This window comes from Passer domesticus, chromosome 11 (genome assembly GCF_036417665.1).
Source record: "Passer domesticus isolate bPasDom1 chromosome 11, bPasDom1.hap1, whole genome shotgun sequence".
In the NCBI taxonomy this organism is placed as follows: Eukaryota; Metazoa; Chordata; class Aves; order Passeriformes; family Passeridae; genus Passer; species Passer domesticus.
Genome location: NC_087484.1, coordinates 11,629,307 through 11,649,484, shown reverse-complemented (window position 1 = coordinate 11,649,484; position 20,178 = coordinate 11,629,307). Strand labels below are relative to the sequence as shown.

General features: G+C 42.0%; 1 protein-coding gene across 2 annotated transcripts in view; it reads left to right on the top strand.

The window, feature by feature from the left end:
* Window positions 1–20,178, top strand: part of ATP13A4 (ATPase 13A4) — a 38,695-nt gene extending 18,517 nt beyond the window's left edge. Inside the window, exons 12-30 of one of the 2 annotated variants that reach the window (XM_064385692.1) lie at window positions 627–815; window positions 1,129–1,190; window positions 1,917–2,067; window positions 2,642–2,728; window positions 3,380–3,533; window positions 4,155–4,266; window positions 6,001–6,125; window positions 6,994–7,157; window positions 8,174–8,296; window positions 8,948–9,027; window positions 9,819–9,861; window positions 10,446–10,555; window positions 11,384–11,480; window positions 12,200–12,272; window positions 13,540–13,714; window positions 14,144–14,352; window positions 15,230–15,318; window positions 17,386–17,466; window positions 17,859–20,178. In XM_064385692.1, the coding sequence (XP_064241762.1) occupies window positions 627–815; window positions 1,129–1,190; window positions 1,917–2,067; window positions 2,642–2,728; window positions 3,380–3,533; window positions 4,155–4,266; window positions 6,001–6,125; window positions 6,994–7,157; window positions 8,174–8,296; window positions 8,948–9,027; window positions 9,819–9,861; window positions 10,446–10,555; window positions 11,384–11,480; window positions 12,200–12,272; window positions 13,540–13,714; window positions 14,144–14,352; window positions 15,230–15,318; window positions 17,386–17,466; window positions 17,859–18,080 (2,346 nt within the window). In that variant the 3' untranslated portion in view covers window positions 18,081–20,178. Of the gene's footprint in view, window positions 1–626; window positions 816–1,128; window positions 1,191–1,916; window positions 2,068–2,641; window positions 2,729–3,379; window positions 3,534–4,154; window positions 4,267–6,000; window positions 6,126–6,993; window positions 7,158–8,173; window positions 8,297–8,947; window positions 9,028–9,818; window positions 9,862–10,445; window positions 10,556–11,383; window positions 11,481–12,199; window positions 12,273–13,539; window positions 13,715–13,841; window positions 14,013–14,143; window positions 14,353–15,229; window positions 15,319–17,385; window positions 17,467–17,858 lie in introns of those variants that run through there. The other variant, XR_010346248.1, reaches the window with a different exon arrangement.

Here is a 20,178-nt window from a genome sequence, read left to right as displayed (position 1 = left end):
TAGCATTCATGTAAACTGCCCAGAATAGCGGTGTCCACACTCAGCATCCTGGCAGTCAGTTTTACACTGACCTCTATGCTCCCAAATTATAGATTGCTTTTACAAAGGTAACTGTTACTTCCATGTCTCTTCCTGCAGGTAAAAGCAATTTTCTTTCACAACTCCTAGAACATAAGGTCAGAAGAAATCATTATCTCATACATTCTGCCCTCATTTTCAGCACCATCCCATAAGTCTCACCTGTCACCTTACCAGCTGTGCCTGTAGGCATCTGGATGAATGCCCATATAAAGAGCAGATTCCTGTGTGCTGTGTCATGGGAAAATAGGTTTGACTGAGGGTACAATGGTCTGGCTGGCATGTTTGAACACGTGTTTTGGAGGAGGCTGTGAGCCTGGCAGGTTTATTTGCATGGAGAATGGATGAAGGCCTGGAGGCTGCTCTTTAGCCTCTGCTTAAATCAAGCCTATTAATTTCTTATGGAGATGAATATGTGGTGGACCACGGGCAGAAAACAGCACAGCCTGGAGCACCTGCAGTGGAGGGGAGGAGCAATGAAGAGGGCTTGGTGCAAGCAGCACTTCTTGCCACTCTCTGCCTGATAACTGTCCTTGTTATTATGTCAGGAGGAGACAGGAGAAGTGGTGAAGAAGGCTTTGGATGTTATCACTATTGCTGTTCCACCAGCTCTGCCAGCTGCCTTGACAACTGGAATCATTTATACCCAGCAGAGGCTGAAGAAAAAGGGCATCTTTTGCATCAGCCCACAGAGGATCAACATGTGTGGACAGCTGAACCTTTTCTGCTTTGACAAAGTAATGGCTGTGTGGTGGTTATACCCTCCCTGGTAAAGGAGCCATGCTGGGAGTGGGAGGCTGGGGTTTGATTGAGCATTTCCATTGTATGTTAGAAACAAAATGACCAATGCTCTGTACTTAAATTCTTGTTTTCTGAACAGAAGCTGTAGCAATTTCTTGTTTTTCTTGGAATCTAGAGATTGCCTGATAGCACTTTTGCTCTGCTCCATGCTGGTATTTTCTGGACAGTAACTTCTTAAAATAAGTATGGTTTTTTATTCCTATTGGAGCTCTCATGTAAGAAGTAATGTAAATGTACATTTTAACTTAGACTGGCACCTTAACAGAAGATGGCCTGGATCTTTGGGGCTTGCTGCCCTCTGAAAGAAACTGGTAAGACTCCTTGACACACCAATGGCACCTAAATTTGGTTAGTGATTGGATTTTTCTACTAGATAAAGGACCAAATCTGAAAGACATTTATTGTTAAACAGTTAAGCAGTTTGAAGTTTCCCATGTTTAGATTTTAAATTTTATTTCTATATCCTCTGGAAAATGAATTGTTTGCCTTATCCCGGGGGTCCTGATCCACGTGAAAAGATACAGCCACTGTTGCCAGCATTTGGCACAGCAGGTCTGGGCAGGCAGTGTTCAGTAGACAGCCTGGGTTAGATCTCAAAGCTGCAGTGTAACCCCAAACTTTTATGACAGAAAGTCACTGTTACCCACAAGACTGACACTGTTCTTTCAGTAACCGTGATTTTGCCCCATTTACATTTCCAGAAATGTGCATACACAAAGCTGCTCAAACTAATATCTGCTTCAGAACTCAAAGAATCTTTGCACAAGCCTCAAGGAAGATATTTTATAATAATCTGTTCCTCTCTCCATCCCATTGGATTCCCTAACTAGGCATAAAACACCTGGTTTGAGCATGCGCATCCCAGCCTTTATAGGTGCATGGAAAGCAGTTCATGGGGGAGGACAAGTCCCCGGAATATCCATGTGGTCTGGGCTCAGGATGGGACTTTAACTGCCCCCAGTTTAGGATTTTTTTCTGTTAGTCTTACGTTGTTTGGTGTTCTCTGAGAGTAACTTTTATGTTCTCTTTTTCTTTAGCTTTCAGGATATTCACCGTTTCCCTGCAGACCACAGCCTGCCTTGGGGCCCAGTGTTCAAAGCACTGGCAGTTTGTCATTCATTAATTGTTTGGGAGGGCAAGATCCAAGGAGACCCTCTGGATGTGAAAATGTTTGAGGCCACTAACTGGGTAAAGATGTGATTTGCTGTTATGCAAACAGTGGGCAGATAATCTTGCCATCTCAGGTTTAGCCAGACACCTATCAAAGTTACGAAAAACTTCAGGAATTCTGTTAAACAACTTGAGTTTCTTTTAACACCAAAAATATTTTTGTTCCTCACAATCATGTTGTGATGATAAAAAAATCCAGATGATTTGTGGAATACTTCAAGAGCAGAGCTTTCTACATTAATACAAATTCTTGCGTATTATTTTCTCATTGAGCCTATGTTATATCTAAAGATTTTTCTTTAATTTTGTTGTAATGAAAAAAGGATTTATTGTCAATGAGAGGACATAGTCTATTTGCTGTGCAAATACAGCAGTGTCTTAGTGCACCTGGTGAGGCCTTCTACTCGATTGCTAAGAGAGGCAGTGGATTTTCCATTACTGGAAGTATTTAGTTTGACATCAGACAGACCCCTCCCAGGAATGAACAAGATAACTTGTTTAGAGGCAAGGAAAACCTCTAAATGGATCCTTGAGGTTCCTTTCAGCTGTACTGGTGTTTCAATCTGAAATATTTTTGTCTTTCAATGCACAGGTGATAGATGATTCCAGCAGACACCAGAACGAAGGTCAAGGATCCACACATGCCACTGTCGTTAGACCTGGACTTCAAGCCACCACTGTAAGTTACTTGCAAGATTCACATCCATGATCGAGTAAGACTGTCAGTGTGAGGGTTACCTTTCAGTATAGGAAAGCTTGGGTGTCCTTGTCCACTTTGTCTTTCCTGTACTGCCTGCAGAGAATTGCCTTGCTCTATCTGATTACAGACGCCTGGGGGAGCTTGCTGCTCACACCAGAAACAGGGGGATGCTGGATTAGAGATTGCCCAGCTCAGGGATGTGCCTGTCCTCATGGCTTGAGACTCAGGCTGAACTCAGCTGAGTGGGGAATGTAGTGGAGTCTGCTGGCTGGTGTCAGACCTTTTCTGGTGACATACACTGGTGGGACACTTTCTGACAACCATTTTCCTTTGCCAGACCAGTGTAACACCTACCAGAGTCTTATTAAAGAAACAGGACTAGTAAATTCATTTCAGTAAATTACATTTTCTAGTCTGCTAAAATTGTCAACAAACTATTCCTACTGCTTAAGCTAAATATTTCTGCACAAATTTAATCTCATCTTCATGTACCAGTCATTTCTGTCTAAGTGCGATAAATTAGCCCATTATACATGGTTAGCTTCTGTGGCCCAAAGGACAGACCTAAAATGCTTTGGTCTGAGTTTAAAATCCTTGCTAGACTGTGTAATCCACTTGTTTTTCTCCTAGGCCCCTGTGGAAGGAATTACTATTTTACATCAGTTTCCATTTTCCTCAACCTTGCAAAGAATGTCTGTCATTGCCCAGGAAATTGGTGGGGACCCACAGGCCTTCATAAAAGGGGCTCCTGAAACAGTAGCCATGCTGTGTAGAGCAGAAACAGGTAACAAACATTTATAAATGCATTCTAGAAACAGATATGTATAAGTGACTTTGGATGGTGCAATGAAATGGAAGGCCGAAATGAGATTTCTGTCTAAGACTTTGTACTAAAGCCTTTAAGACTAAGTATTAAAGCCTGAAAAGTGTCTCCGTTGTATTCCAAGTCTAAGGCTAAACTCTCACACAGCCCTTCTCAAAAAAGAAGGGTTTTGAGAGAGATAAGAGCTAAAAGTAACTACCAACTCCTATACAAGTTGTACAGTCTCTGGCAGAATATTGGAAAAGTTGTTTACAGGTCCACCTCCCTCAAAAAAGTTGGGTTTTTTCTCCAGACCTTGGGAGGGCATTTAGAGAAGCACAGATCCTTCATGACACCCTGGAAGAGGGTAAGTCTTTGCAGTTTAGGACCGAAGTTCAAAATTATAAAGGACAGGCAAAGATCTTCTTATTGAACAAAATTTCCTTTCTTTGAACAAAAACTCCTTTCTTTGATGTGCTCGGCCTGCTGGTAGACTCTAGCTGTACAGGTCCTCTGGGTCATAAACCTTCCACACTCCAAGGTTTCCTTTCATTAGAAAGCAGTTACATGCTGTGATAAATTGTGTTTTCCTCTTTTGCACAGTCCCATCAAACTTTGAAAGCAAGCTCCTGCTCTACACAGCACAGGGCTTTCGGGTCATTGGCCTGGCCTGTAAATCTCTGCAGGGAGGGAAGCTGCCTGCTGCTCTAACAAGGTAAGCCATAAAAAGCACTGCTCCTGGCCGTGTTCAGCCATGGGCCAAGCATGCCTCACAAAGCACCAGCACCTCATCACCCCTGCCAAGAGCAGAATCATAGTACAGAGTTTTGTTAGATTCAGGCCAGTGGGAACCTGATTTAAATCAGGATATAGGCCTGGGAATAGATAGAGAGCACTCCTGTGGCACGTGCACAGAATCTTTACATATTTATTAAATTTCTAAAGTCTGGATTAACATAGGAAGCATAATCCTTTTACACTCTGAACACTAGCACATGGCCACTGTTCATTCCGTCATTTACACTAGACTCCTTGCAGATTTACCCATGCTTTCAATTGAAGAGAAGTCTTTTAATTTTTTTTTATTATCCTCACTCTTCAATTAGGCAAAGGAAGTAGATGACCCTCAGTAGTGATCTCCAGCCCAGTCAAAGGCAGCAAAAGACATGCCAAGGGGAACACAGAACTGCCAAGACATGGCTTCCTCCACAGCTTTCTCCTTGGAACCAGCCTTAGCCCAAGGCTGCTTTCACTGCTCTGCCTAGGATTAGGGTTCTGCATACCACAAAGCCCAGAGCAAACTGTCTTCTGCTGTTCTGTTAGTTCAATCATTTAGCTTTCTCGCTTTATCCCTTTTTGGTTTCTATTGAAGTCAGCAAACTCTTCTATTATGCTTGTGGTATTAGTTTTGTAAAAACTGTGATTCACAAAAGAGCACCTTTCACTTGAATCCATACAATTTTTTCCAAAAGCCTTTTGCTTTTGTATGTGATACTCCAGAAACACCACTTCTGAAATACCTGCAGTTACTGAGCATCTGCTGTCCTTTCTCTTTCCTAGCTGCAGGTCCTAATCCAGGTGAGGCTCACTTGCTTTATCACATTCAGCTTTGCTGGATGGGCTGGTGACACTGAGGCAGAGTACAGGTGGTTACATAACTCTTGTCACAGGTGTCACAACAGATCTATTCTCCCAATGAGCAAATTTGTGTGAAATGGCCCAGATTTTGCAGTTGTGTATGCAGTTACAGCATGTGTGATGTTTATGCTGCCAAGAGAAAGAGGAAAGCTGCTGGTCAAACACAAGATCTGCTGTGAAAGCAATGACCATTCAGGCACCACCTGACTCAGCTACTCTGACTGCCATGCAAGTGTGTGGCATCTCCTTGGTGTCTAAAATGAGTGCTTGAAAGTTTTTCTTCTTTCCAGATTCTTCAGTCTACCTGTGTCCCTGAGAGACCTCTAGTTCATGACTCAGGGGTGGGGTGTCTACTCAGTTCTGTTCTCAGCTGCATGTGTTCAACTGTAAAAAAGCAATAGCACAGGTGAAAAGAAAAATGCAGGGGGAAACAGAATTGGAGGAAATTGAAGAAAACAAATTGCCACAGGCTGTTTGCTTAGGTCTTGCTGTCAAGAGGAGCAGACACATTAACTAAGGTGTGTTTCTTTGTTGTACAGTCCTCAAATGAGAAGTGTGCAGGGACTTTCCCAATCAGACCACCATAGTTTGGGAGTCCTGCAGGAAATTCAGGGTTCTGGTATTGAATTAGCACTGCTGGTATTGAAATAGCCCTACAAAAGTCAGACATCCTGGGACTGCAGAAAATAGACAAATTATTTTAATTCTTTTGAGTTAAGTGGGATGGTTGATAGTTATAATTGACTATCACCAAATCTAATGGTGATAAAGGTAAGATAAATGATTAAATCTGTCTCTTTTTGACTGTTAGGGAGGAGGTAGAATCTGATCTGACATTCCTGGGTCTGTTGATAATGGAGAATCGATTAAAGAAGGAGACAAGGCCTGTTCTAGAAGAGCTCAGTGCTGCCCGCATCAGGAGTGTTATGGTCACAGGTACCTAAAAAAGGTGGATTATTTTTGTGGTCACTGGCCCAGGCAGGGAGTCCAACAATGTTTAAGTGCAAAGTCTGCTGTTGTCAACACCACTGGTAGGAAGGCACAGATATTTAATCCAAGAAATATCTGTTTTTAATAATGACATAAGGTGAACCATGTTGTCCCTGGCAATTTCACCACGGTGAGATGATTCTAGACTGTGTCTGATTCTAATAAAGGCTTGTCATAAATAAAGGAAGGTCCCTTTTTTATAGGGCCTTAGGGCCTCCTGAAATGAGCAGAAATGGGGCATGCGAGCTCAGGACAAATCTCCAAACCTTTTGACATCTGTAACTCGTGCCTACCAGTGACTGTCTGTCCTCTTTTTTTTTTTTTTTCTTTTTTTCTTTCTTTTTTTTAATTTTTTCTTGAAGGGCTATTCTATCCAAATCCAAGCCAGGGTTTGGATAAAATAACCCCAAGTTTTTCCATTGCCCAAAGACTTGGGCCTCACCCATTTCAGCTCACATACACCAAAGCCAATCAATGAGAATCAAGGATACCAACAGCAACATAGCACTGAACCCTTTCTGGGTTTTGTTTAAAACAAATAATCTAGGACCGTATTCCCCATATGGATTTCTTCAAGCAGAATATGAAAATACTTCATGTCCAGATCAAAATATTTCTTTTCCAAATGAAAATGGTTATTGATTGAGACAAACCTTATCTGCAAAGTTTTAATATTTATCAAAAACTTTCTTATGCAGAGACACTGAAATTTTAGTAATTCTTCTGCACCTATTCAAAAACTCAGAATTCAGGCTAATGAATAAACAATTCCTCACTGCAGAAATGTCAATAACACTTCCTTTGATTTTTGTAGGGGACAACATTCAAACAGCTATAACAGTTGCCAAAAATGCTGGCATGATAGCTCCAACACACAGAGTGATTCTTGTGGAAGCAAACGAAGTTTCTGGATCTTTTCCAGCATCTATAACCTGGAAATCCCTAGAAGAAAAGAAAATTGAAGACTACAGAAGCCTGGTGAGCATATAAGAAGCAGGTTTTGTGCAGCAGGAAAACAAACTAGGATGGAATGCTTTAAACAAGGAGTGGGATTATGGTAGTATAACAGAGAACCACCATTCACCACCAGAATATGTGCTAGAGGAGTGTTTATGAAGAGGGGATCTTTATAGAAATGTGCTCCTCTAGAGCTTACTTCCTAACATTTTATCCTGCTACCACATTTTTGCTAATTGCCTAACTGGGTTTGAGACCAGCTTTGCAGAAATCCTAGAAAGATTTGTCTCCAGCCTTCATGATTAGCTGATGCCAATCAGTTTAAATGCTTGCTTTTCCTGCAAGATAAATTTTGTGGTATAGATGTGGACTTAAAATCTGTGGAGCTGCATTGAACAAACCAGCCCCATTCAAGCAGATAGAGTGTTAGCACTTTCCTGTACCTGCAGAACTAAAACATGGACCCACTGTTGAGAAATTGCATATACACAGTGAATCATAGGCAAGCCAGGCTAAGAAATGTATTTCATCAAGCATCTCCACACAGAGGTTGGGAAAAAGACCAATTACTTTCTCCCTGAAGAGTTAGTCTGAAGGTGCTGACCCTTCTCTGGGCAGTACAGGGTCAGGCAGATGGTAGGGATTATCTGCAGTGGTTCCTGAGCCTGAGCAACTTCTGCCTTGTGTTTCACTGCACAAAGACTTCCTTAGATGTGGTGCACATCTGCTGTCTCTAGTCCCTCTCATTTCCAGTGCAGCCCACCAGATTGGCACTGTTGCATGAATTCTACCAAGTGCAACAATCCATTTGATAGAACTCATGCAACGAACACCCAGTTAACACTGAAATTACTGCTGTAATTTGCCTCAATCCCTTTACAAATCCAAGGGCCATGGGCCTTGAATCCAAGTTTCCCAGAGCCTTCAAAAGTACCCTCTTCAGAGTATGCCCTTTGCTTTGTTTGTAGTAATGTCTGGATAAATGCAGAATAGGTTTGGGGGCCTGGGCACAGCACTCATTCTGTCTCATTTTATAGGAGGATGACAGTCAGACTGAGCCAGGAATCAGGCTGGCATTGGGATCAGGCCAGTATCATTTTGCCATGAGTGGAAAATCTTACCAAATTGTAGCACATCATTTCAGGCACTTACTTCCAAAGGTAAGATCTGGAATATGTAACTGGAGTAGTTACATAAGTACTTGCCATTCAGGAGATATGGATTGTCCTGGTACAATTAGCTGAAGAGATCTGTATCAGGACATCTTTGGGAACAATTATAACCCTGAAATACTTATAGGCTGGATGAATCTCTGGTATTATTATATGGGGAAGGATCTGAAAATCCATCTTTTTCTCTGCACATTAGAGGAACAGGCATGCCTTAAGGTGTGAGGACATGATTTGAAATATTTGTACCCTTATCCCTACCCCTTGCACAGCACTGACTCTAACCTGTTTTGGAGAACAGGACAAAATGTGATATTACACATGGTGCAGCTCAGCATAGCTTGTTTGCTCCATGGACAGACTATCATGAATTCTCATTAAATCTCTCCTTATAACTCCCTGCCTGGCAATCTGTGTTCATCAGGTAACTCAAATAGCATACCAGGCCTCTTGTCCTTATTGTCATTGTTACTTTTTCAAAATATTGATTAAGATCCCCTTTATCTTTGATCATCAGCCTTTCCCTCCTTTCAAGTGTAGAATCAGTTGTTTATAAATGTGATATTTGGTGATTTTAAATCAGATTACTATTGAAATAATTTCAGCTATTTAAAAAATAATTTCCTATTTTTCTCCTTATAGCTCTTGCTGAATGGAACAGTTTTTGCTAGAATGTCTCCTAGTCAGAAATCCAGTCTTGTAGAAGAATTTCAAAAGCTAGAGTAAGTTCCTAATGAATTTGAAAGTGTTTGTTGAATTTACAGGCTTGTAAAGAGTCTAGTAGCTTTTGTCTAGCATAGAGTTTCATGGAACTGCACAAAATTGAAACCCTCACACATCTGCAAGTTGGCAATTAAATTTCAAAAGTCTGTTAAAAAAGACACTGAACTCAATTCTGGTTTGGCAACCTGTCAAAGATCAAATACTTCCATGGTCCTGGATTTTGTTTGTTCATATCATTCTTCATCTTCTCTCTGGGCCTGAAGGATTGATACTTGTCTCCCCAAGATTTTTAAGAATCTCTCCCAGAACTGCAGCTTCATTGAGCTTGCTGTCTTTTTACTGTGCTACTGCTGGCTCAATGCGATGGGTTAGAAAATGTGTCAGGGCAGTCTGGATTGCTCACAGTCACAGTGATATATATAAATATATATATATATAAAAAAATAAATATATATATATATATAGAGAGAGAGAGATACAGATGTATAGATATATTCCTGAGCCACAAGCATCTTGTTGCCTGTTGTTCAGCTGTTTCCCAAGTGTTTTTAAGACCCTCGCCCTTACTTCACCTAGCTAGCCCCAGGCCTTGTCCTAGAGCAAGGTGAGATTTAGGCCATTTCAGATTATCAATCTGGTGTGTGAAGTTGTGAGCACCTCAACTGCTGTCTGGCCAGACAGGCTTTAACTTTCCAGAAAGGCTTTTAACAAAAATCTTGTCTGACTTGCATAAATGACTTGCATGGAGCAGGGTCTGATTCCTCACTTGCCTTATCACTTTATTTTTTAGTTACTTTGTGGGCATGTGTGGAGATGGAGCCAATGACTGTGGGGTAAGTGATTTTTTTTTTTTACATATCTTAAAAATAAGAAATCAGTGTAATGTCAGTAGAATATTGCAAACTGAGCTCATGCTGGAGGTGGGAGTGTACCACTTATTCACAGAGCAGCTGTACTATCACTAGGAATGATTTAGACCTGATCCCTCTGTGTGGTCCTTACCATGCAAGAGCTGTCCTAGGCAGAGATTTTTGGAGTTTGTTATCTCAAAGACTGGTTCATTTTCCTTGCAAAATCCACCAGAAGATTCTCCTGGGGGGAGCAAGCAGAGAACCCAGACTAGCTGCATAAAGCATGGGAACAAACAAGTGCTAAAAGAGGAGGCAGAGCCAAATGTTCTTCTGCAGCAGGTAGTGGGTGGCTGTGGGGTCTGTGGAAATGAACTTTCCTTGCTCTCATCCCCATTCTCTCCCTGGACTCGGCATCTCACTGGAGGAGCCCTCAGGGTGGAGCACACCCGGGGAGTGAAGAGGGACTGCTGTCACAGAACACATCCTGTGATAAGGGGTCACTGCTTGGCTGACATGTGGGTTGCTGTGTCTTCCTGGTGAGCACTGAGGAGCAATGTGACTTTCAGGCTTTGAAAGTGGCACATGCAGGGATATCCCTGTCAGAGCAGGAGGCGTCTGTGGCTTCACCTTTCACATCCCGAACGCCCAGCATAGCCTGTGTTCCAGAGCTAATCAGGTAAGCATGGTTTTGTTTCCTGTTTCATAAAGAAGGAAGTTCCCACTCCTCTCAAACATTAGGTTTGGGTGTTCCCATCAAATCACAATATGCATATCTAGAGAAAAAAATAGTCTTTGACCTTGAAATTGCCATTTGCCTAGTCCCTATCTGAAATTCCTTTAAGATACATTAATTATCACAAGAGGAAGACATTTACAGTTGAGCTTTATGTCATCAAAAGTATTTTAAATACTTCTAATTTTAAAAGTATTTTAAATTTTCATAACAAAATTAACAATGCTCCATAAAGCTGAAACATATGTCCACCAGCCAACCTGTAAATGAATTTTAGGCCCCACCTCTGATACCTTATGCCAGTGAAATATATCATCTATAATGCCAGGATCCTGATTTTGCTTACTGGGGCATTTGAGTAGCCAGAGAGAGAGCATTATCCTGATTGGATATCGTATGTTCACTGTGGGAGGAGAGGACTTGTTAGTTCTGAACTCACTGAATGGCTGCTTGGCTTTGTAAGTTTTTCCTCATACAGAGTTTGCTACCTACACTATTAATATCAGCAGAAAAAGTTGCTGGGGTAAATGGTAGTCTACAGAACACAGGTGACAGAAATTAAGCCCATTTGATTGAACAAGATCTCTGCAAGTGAAGATTTTATTTTCATTTAGGTCAGATTTTATTTATTTCACCTCCCAGCAAGATACGGGTAGAGGTCTGTCTGCTTGTGACACATGCCTTGTTTTTCAACAGCCTTTTGGGAGAACTGGCACAGTTCAGGACAGGCCCACCACCTAACTGCTGTACTTTATTTATGCATTCACACAGGGAAGGCCGTGCTGCCCTTGTCACTTCCTTCTGCATGTTCAAGTACATGGCACTGTACAGCATAATTCAGTACCTTGGTGTTCTCCTGCTTTACTGGGTATGTACTGGGGACACATTGGCTGGAAGTGGATAAGCTGCTATTTCCTTGTAGGAGAAAGGGGGCATAAAAGCCACATGAGACTGGGAGATGCAGATTTACCTTTACCTGACCTGCAAACTTCTGTGGTGTGATCATATAGTCCTCCAGTGGAAAACTGGCAAGATTCTTCCCATTAACTTCAGCCAGAGGGCTCGAGATCCAAGCTGGGCAGAAAGAAAGCTGAGATACTGAATGGTGTTTTGGATGAGGGCATATGTCTGTGAAAAAGAAGAATCTGGTGTAAGCATATGTTGTTACAATTTATTCAGCATTTAAAGCATGAATTAACTTGACAGTAAGCAAATCCCCTGGAGTGCCTTAAACCACTTTTGCATGGCTTTTTCCCAGATGGAGAGGAGGGTTTTGTGTTCAGAAGTAACCCAGCAGTGAGAAAGCAGTCTCTTCAAATATTCTTCTCCTTTATTGCCTGGAGTGAACTGAAAGTGTAGTTAGTCCAAACAATGGGCAAAATGAGAATATTCACTGCAGGCCCAATGGTGAGGAACCTATTGGCAGGGTGGTGAAATGTGTGGTCTCCTTATCTGCAGAGCAGCATTTGAGAACAAACAGCAGAGCAGGAGCTCCATGGTTATATCATGGCTTTCTGGAGACAATATAAACATGCCCATGGCAAATGTCTGATTTGTGGCTTTTTTTCTTTGTTTTCCTCTTTTCAGCAACTAAACTCCTTTGGGAATTACCAATTTTTGTTCCAAGACCTGGCTATTACCACTGTTATTGGTGTGACAAGTAAGCCCCTCAGTCATCCTATGTATTAATTAATGAGAGAATGATCTCAAATATTTTTCTCCTCCTTGGAAATACATAATTGTACATTGAGCAGGAAAGAAAGTGGAGGCCAAGCTTTCTGCTGACTAAACATCCTTTATGTAGAATACAGGATGTTTGGATTAGTAGAAGAGGGGTCTTGTTTGAGAAAAGCCCTAAAGATGGGAAGTACTTAGTGGTGCATTTGCTGAGTGTGTAGGTTGTTGCTAACTGGGCTGCTATCTTTAGGACCAAGGAGTAAACCCACACATAGTGCAGTGAAAAGTCTCCTCAGGCACTTTCCTGTTGACTTAGGAAGGCAGATTAAGAAGACACCTGGCTCCATGCCCAAATGAAAAAGTAGGGATTAGTTTTTATGAGTCCATCTCTCATTTGAAGCTGTGTAAACCAAAGCCCTGAAAGAAAAAAGTGAAAATTGAGAAGAAAGAAATTTCACATGTCAGACACTACAGAGCAGGGAGCTGTAAGCCAAGAATAAGAGAGGAAACCAGTGCTGAGGAAGAAAGAGAAAGACAATGTTATCGAGACACAATAAGTGCAGGGAAGGTTTTAGAAGCAGGAATGGCAAGGACAGGGCCATGAAAAGCATATAACAAAACCACATCCTGGTATGTTCCACCCTTGCTGGAACACAGACAACAGGAAAAGACTTTAATGAAATCAAGCCTTAAAAGGTCAGCCACAGCAACACTGTGGGCCAAAAGCTACATTGCTGTAAGTAGTTTATCTGGAATTGCATCAAAGCTTTGTGCATAACTCTTTTACTCAAAGTCTGGATAATTTTGTTAAACCTAAGAACAGAGGAAAACCTGTTGTGTCAGGTAATGCTGTCCTTCTCCAGCTCAAATAACCGACTAGGTGTTTAGTTCAGGAGGATGAACAGAACATGGGCAGCAAAAAGTCCCAAGCCACAGCTGACAAGTGACAGAAAGAGAAGAGAAGAGCATAGGTATATATTAATAATCTTGGGCCTGACAGTAGCCAAATAAAATAAAAAGCCAACATTTTACTTTTCAAAAATACCTCATGATAGATGACATTAGTTAACACCTTCTGTGTAAATATGATTTTGTAAGAAAACAACTCTGTGTTTTGTACTTGATACAATCTTTGTATGTTTTATTAAGACTATTACAGACTGCAAAAGTGCCATTGATACTGTCAGTATTACACAGCATCACTGCCTGTATTTTGGACACACTAGTAAACACACCTGTGCATATTTCAGTGAGTTTCACGCGAGCCTATCCAAAGCTGGTCCCCTACAGGCCTCCAAGCCAGCTCATCTCACCCCCATTGCTGCTCTCTGTTGTGCTTAACATCCTCTTCAGCCTCAGCATGCAGATCTTCGGGTTTGTGGTGGTCCAGGAGCAGCCTTGGTATTCCCAGACAGATATTCACAGGTAGGACTCCTTTCTGGGACTCTGGGTACCACAGGGTTGACCTAGTGGGGCAGTTCTGTGTGAAACTATTGATCAGCTGAACTGCAGGCCTGATGAGCAGCTGCAGCAGACCCTGTGCTGCCCACAGGGTGCGGACACTTTAACCAGTGTTGCCTGAGGTCCCTGAGCTCTCCAGCAACCTGCCACACACAGTTCATGTGGTGAGAATGCTTCTGCTGAGCACAGAGAGGAGGATTTGATTGCAGGAGAGACCAGGTCTGAGCTCAAGCTCTAAGAAGTTCAGCGAGCTCAGCCAGTGGTGAGACTGAAGGCATTGCCAATAATCTATATCATGGCTTTGAGGGAGGGTTCCTGATAGTTAATTGTGGAAGCTGGGGGAAATAACCAGGACAATGATCATTCCCTGAGCAGTGTGACACTCATTTTTAGTGCCTGCCTGTCAGTGAACAACCATGAGAGGAACTCATCCTCCAGCCTGGGGCTCTACGGGGTGAGAGATGGAGCCCATGAGCAAGCAGACAATGGCTTCAAGAGCTATGAAAACACCACAGTGTGGCTGCTAAGTACCATCAATTGCCTCATTGTAGCACTGGTGTTTTCCAAGGGAAAGCCTTTCAGGCAACCCATCTACACCAACTGTAAGTATGGGGAGAGAAGAAATTATATACAAGTCAACTTATATAAGGACGCCAGTTTAATAGGGAAAAATTAAACTTGACCAAAATTATGTCAGCCAAAAAATCAGGAGAAAGACTGTCATGTGAAAGGAAGATGAGCACAAACATTTGTGACAGTTCCAGAAGATGCAGTGAGTCATGGAAGAGCTGGTCTTTTTCTGTTTGGGACAAATCCTGCAGCATGCTCTTAGACAAAACTCTCTTCAGCTCTTTTTAATTTTTTTTTACTGAAGAGTTAAAATAATGCAGCAGGTTTCATGGCTTTGATGTTTTGGTATAGTAATAGTGAAGAGGGGACATTCCTTGTAGAGAGCAGAAAAGTGGATCATTGGTCTCCCAGAACAAGACAAAACACAAATGAGAGGGTGGAGGATGAAGTTCAGTGCATGCCAGCTGAAGAGCAAATGAATTTACTCATCATTGGAACATTTATCTACAGATGGAGTTGAAGGCAGCATTCCTAACCATATTAACAAGATCAAGACTATATCCTGGCTGTTTTCTGAATCACAGAATATGCTGTGATCAGAGAGAGACTTACTGCAAAGCTATAAAGCTTCTTGGATATAGAAGGTCAAATCAATTGTTCAAAATATCCATTTGGTGTTTTAAATATGTGGCTACAATGCTTGTCCCACACTCATGTATATCCACTTGATTTAGTAAAGCTGGGATTTTACTCTGTTCATTTTTCTCTTGCTGAAAATTCCTTTCTATCTCACGGATTCTTTTGATGACTGTGTAACACAGAAAATTATTACAATCTTCTACAGTAAAGGCAAACGGCTGAGATTGCTCATAAATCTGTGGGTTTCTTTCTTTCCTCTTATCCCTTCAGATGTGTTCATACTGGTGCTCATAGGGCAGCTGGGCATTTGCCTCTTCTTGATGTTTGCTGACATTGATGATCTCTACTCCAAGATGGATGTGAGTATTGTTCCAGAGGGGATTTTCTTCCTACTGCCTGTCCATCATAAGCACATTGGAATTCTTTAAACAAAAGGCACAGACTTTTGCAGGGAGATATGGCATCTCTAAATAATATTTTAATAGGTGGATTTGAGATGATGGGATTATAGAAACTTCTGGCAATACAGTGACTCCAAATTAGTATCTGTGCATTCAATGGGGCAGCTACACATGTAATTTTGATTGTTTCAGCACACTGTCCAAGCAACAGAAGATAACATCACTAAGCTTATGTGTGGTATGTTGGTGGCTTGTGAACCAGGAACAGAACAGGACTGGGCTCTGCAAGTTTAAAATAAACCACCATGTCCTTGTGTTTGTCAAGCTGTGCTACTCTGAACAAAGGTCCTCTTGCCAAAATCTGCCAGTTGGCTCTCAGAGCAGCTCTCAGTTCCAGTCCCCAGTCTTTTCAGGCTCCCCATTTAAATTTTAGGTAACCTGCAGTTTCCCAAAGCAGGATTTGGGTTTAGAACAATTGTAAGGAAAGAGTAGTGGGGCTGCCATGGCAAGAGAGGATCTGTCTCGATCGATCCTTGATTAATAAATACCAATAAGGCTTGACTTATGTCATCTGGCAGAATGCAAGCTGGGAGTTGTCTTGTCCAAATCCATCCCAAGGGAAATGTGAGGGAAGGATAAGATTTACATCAGCTGAAGGATGGGGTTGTTGGTGGAGCTGACAATTGTTGAGGCTGGGAGATATTAGCCTTCTCTACTCTGACACTCTCACAGTCTTGCTGTAGCAGTCACAGGAACAAAACATGACAAGCACCACGCAGCTATTTTTTTCTGTACATTTGCAACAGAGCAGTGGCCTTGAGTCACAAGTGCTGAACACAATGCAGCTTCCAGTCCCGTATGTTTGCATGTCAGTTAGCAAGTCGGTTTAGACATGGGATTAATGGAATTTGTATAAAGAAAGATAGTCAAAGGCTCGGAGTCTCGATTTTAAACGTCAAACAGCCCACTTCTCACTCTTGCCTGTAGCTATTTGCAGAGCCCGGCTCAGCAGGCAGACCCAGTTAGAGAACCTGCCACGAGATGGCACTTCAAAGTCATCGTCCTGTTGTGGACTGTGCTGGCACAGGACATTTTTCAGCACTGCAGCTGCAAGGGGATAAAATGCTTTTGGGGAGAACTGTAAAACTCCCAGCCCAAGCAGTCTGGAGGGAATTCACTGGAATTGCTGTGAAGAGAAAAGGAGGGAGTAGCAATAAAAACCTCGGCAATAGCCTAGCCCTGGAGAAACTGCAGATCCAAATTGTGGATCTGAGCTGCATCTCCAAAAGCAGCTGAGCTACAGCCAGAAAGCCAGTCCCATCTGGGAAGCTGGAACTGGGTTTGGGGCTGAAATACTCAGTTTGATCTGTTTAATAATATTAGAAAGCAAAAAGACAGATTTCCCCTTGCACATCTAAAGAATGGTTTTCTCTGTTTACTGCATCATAGATTTTAAAACATCTTTATCAGTAATTCCTCAAGACACACAGCAGTATTAGCTCATCAGCAGGGTAAGCTAGTTTGGGAGTTTGGCTTTTCATGACATGAAGCTGCTGAAGATCTGGAACACAAGTCATGTAAGGAGTGTCTGAGGGAGCTGTGTTTGTTTAGTGTCAGGAAAAGGAGGCACAGGGGAGACCTTAATTCTGTTTACAGTTACCTGACAGGAGGTTGTAGAAAGGTGGGTGTCACTTTTTTTCTCCCATGTAACATGTGATAGAGAGGAAATGGCCTCAGGTTATGCCAAGGAAAGTTTAGACTGGAGATTAAGAAAAAATTTTAACTGAAAGGGTTACAAACTGGAACAGACTGCTCAGGGAAGTGTTTGAGCCATCATCCCTGGAAGTATTTAAAAGAAGTGTAGTTGTGGCACTGTGGTGGACTTAGCAGTGCCAGCTTTATGGTTTGGCTTAATGACCTTTAGAATTTTTCCCAACCTCAATGATTCTGTGTTCCTTTGCACAAGTACCCACCAGTGTTTACTGTGGACTCGTTGCTGAATAGCTTCTCCTGCTTTTTCCCCAGCTGGTTTGCACCCCTACCACGTGGAGAATCTCCATGGTGGGAATGCTTGCAGTCACACTGGCTGTGTCCCTCCTTGTTGAGGTGAGTGTGCATCATTGGATGTGCTGGTCAGCACTAATTTGTGAGGAAAAAGAGCAAGACTTGACCATTTCTCCCTCCTCCTCATCCCAGTTTGGGAATATCTAGTAAAACAGGAGTAATTACTGCTATCTCACCCTTGCTCCCTTTTCTTAAAGCACTCCATCTGAATGATAAGGGAATGAAAGACATGGCCACCTTTTCTTTCCTCTGGTGGAGAACTCTGGTGGAGCTGGTGTGAAATGTGGTCAATAAAAGGCTATGTAAGGGACATGGATGAGCAGGGCAGGTGGGAGATCTGGGTGTCCACTATTTGCCCCATGTTTGTACTCTGGTTGAAGAGTAAGTGGCTGTCCAGGTCCTCTTAAACCCTCTTTTTGCTTTTACCTTTTCAGGAAGCTGTCATTGAGAACAGACCCCTGTGGCTGCTTCTGAAAAAGACATTTGGGTACCACTCAAAGAGCCACTACAAGAGGCTGCAGCACATGTTGGAGCAGGACCCAGCCTGGCCACCTTTGAATGAAACCTTCTTCTCAGATTCTGTGGCAGTGACAGTAGAAGGAAATATGGGAGGCCATAGCAATCCAACATTTGACAGCAATGAGGACTCGCTCTGAAGGAAACTGAAGTGGACACATATCCAGGACAGCTGTATTTGACCTTAAAAGGACACAGTGACTTAAAAAGAGGAAGGGCTGATTCATTACTGATCTTCCATTCTAGGAGTAACCAGCTCTTGCTTACACCTAAATTAACTGGAAGCACAAAATCTTCTGCAGTAACATAAAGCCACAATGATGTTTCCTCTGTCCCCTTGCCCATATTGGTAAAGTATTTGTGGTTGAAACACCCCTCTGTTGAACTGCATTATGCAATCCCTAAGGGTGGGAGATGCTCCAGATGAAAAGTAGCTAATTGCAATAGCAGCACTCCCCTGGGCAGATCTCCTTTGAGAAAACAAGTAGAACTTACTCCTTATAGAGGCTGCTGAGCATGGGCATCCCTGGGGTTCCTCACGGAGTTTCAGATATTGCTACTCAGTGTCTTGCTTCTTTTTGGAGGTTTTAACCCTTCTGGCAATACTTGGCTTCCAGAACTGGAAGGGGCTGCAAACAGCCAAAGCTTTCTGTAAGTGTCCACTCCCAGCACCATTGTGCTTTTCCCATGATGGGAACAAGAAGCACTCTCTTGCTAGCTCACTGCTACCAGGAAACCTGTTTGCCCTCTTAGTTTTGAGCAAGTGATATTTGCATTTTATGAGTAAAAAATTATTGACCTGCAAAGCAGAATGATTTCATTATTTAACTTTTTTTTTTGGCAGGAGGTATTTTTTTCAGGATATCCGTTAAACTGTAGAATGGAATGTATTAATTACAAATTGTGGTCTTATCCTTCAAGGACATGCTGTTCCTTGTGGGGTGAGCTTGCTTTACCAGGGCAGGTTCTGCACAGCTGGAATGTCTCCTGGCACCAGTTTTACCAGTGCCAAAAGAAGCAAATATTGAAGGGGTTATTAACCTCAAGGAGTTAAGGCCTGAAATAAAAGATATGGAACCAGCTAGGTCTCAAAATAATTTTTAAAAAATTCTGTGGCATGCTCTTAAGTTGAACCATCTCAGGTTTAGTCTGTGGTTTCTCCATAATTGTAGATGCAATTCAATCATCAGCTCGTATCCCTCATCTGTTAACCTTTGATGGAGAATTTTATTCACTTTTCTGTGCTGTATTTGCCATACATAAGTGCAACAACACTGCACGTTCCCGCAAGTGTTACCTACTAAGAAAAAAGGCAGCTTCTACCTGCACATACTATCTTAGCCCACTGATGTTAATCTGCCTTTCTCCTCACTGCATGTTGCAATTTTGGTCCCCAGCCGGATAAAACAACACGGAAGTCAATCAGAAGGGCTTTGGACCAAGAGGAACACTTCCTTCCTTGGATAAGAAGTGCGGGGGAGCTGTGCCTTCTGAGTTGACTTCACAATTTGTTTTCCACTGTTGGAGCTAACCCATGTTTTTACTGGGTGGAGCTGAGAAGCACTTTATTACTGGAGACTGTATTTTCCCACCATTGTGTGCTAAAGCACTCATGTGCTGCTACAAAAAGCCAGGAAACTGGCAAGTTGGGAATCATGGGAAAGACTTATTTGGTTTTTAGATTTAAAAATCATCTTGAGAAACATAGAGCAAATCAGAAGAAACCATTAATTGTTTTGAGTCAACATATTTGCACCAGAATAGAGTCTGAAAATAATCTAGCCTGAACCTAAAAATAACTAAGAAAATAAAAAATAGTAGCTAAGAATAAAAAGAAAACTCCCAACAAACTTAACCAAACAATATTTCAACTTGAAAAAAAAACCAAAAAACACAAAACCCACATTTATTTGACTCAAAGCAATTTTATAATCTGTTTTTGACAAGTTTGACATTTGTAAATGGAGTAAATACCTTCCTACCTACAGTAGTTTACCCAATGGTAAATGCCTGTCACAAAGCCACAAAACTTGACACAAACTAGAAATATTTCATATTAATTCCTAGAAGTGTCTCCAAAGTTTTCATGGTTTCCCAGCTCACAGCAAAAGCCACTGGAAGGGGAAGGCTAGATGCTCTCTGCATTCCTTACAGCTTGAGGCACCAAAGAGCAGGTTTAGTGGAGTTACTCCTGACGGCCTGTCTTTTAGATACAGTAGCATTTTCTGGAGACAAAAT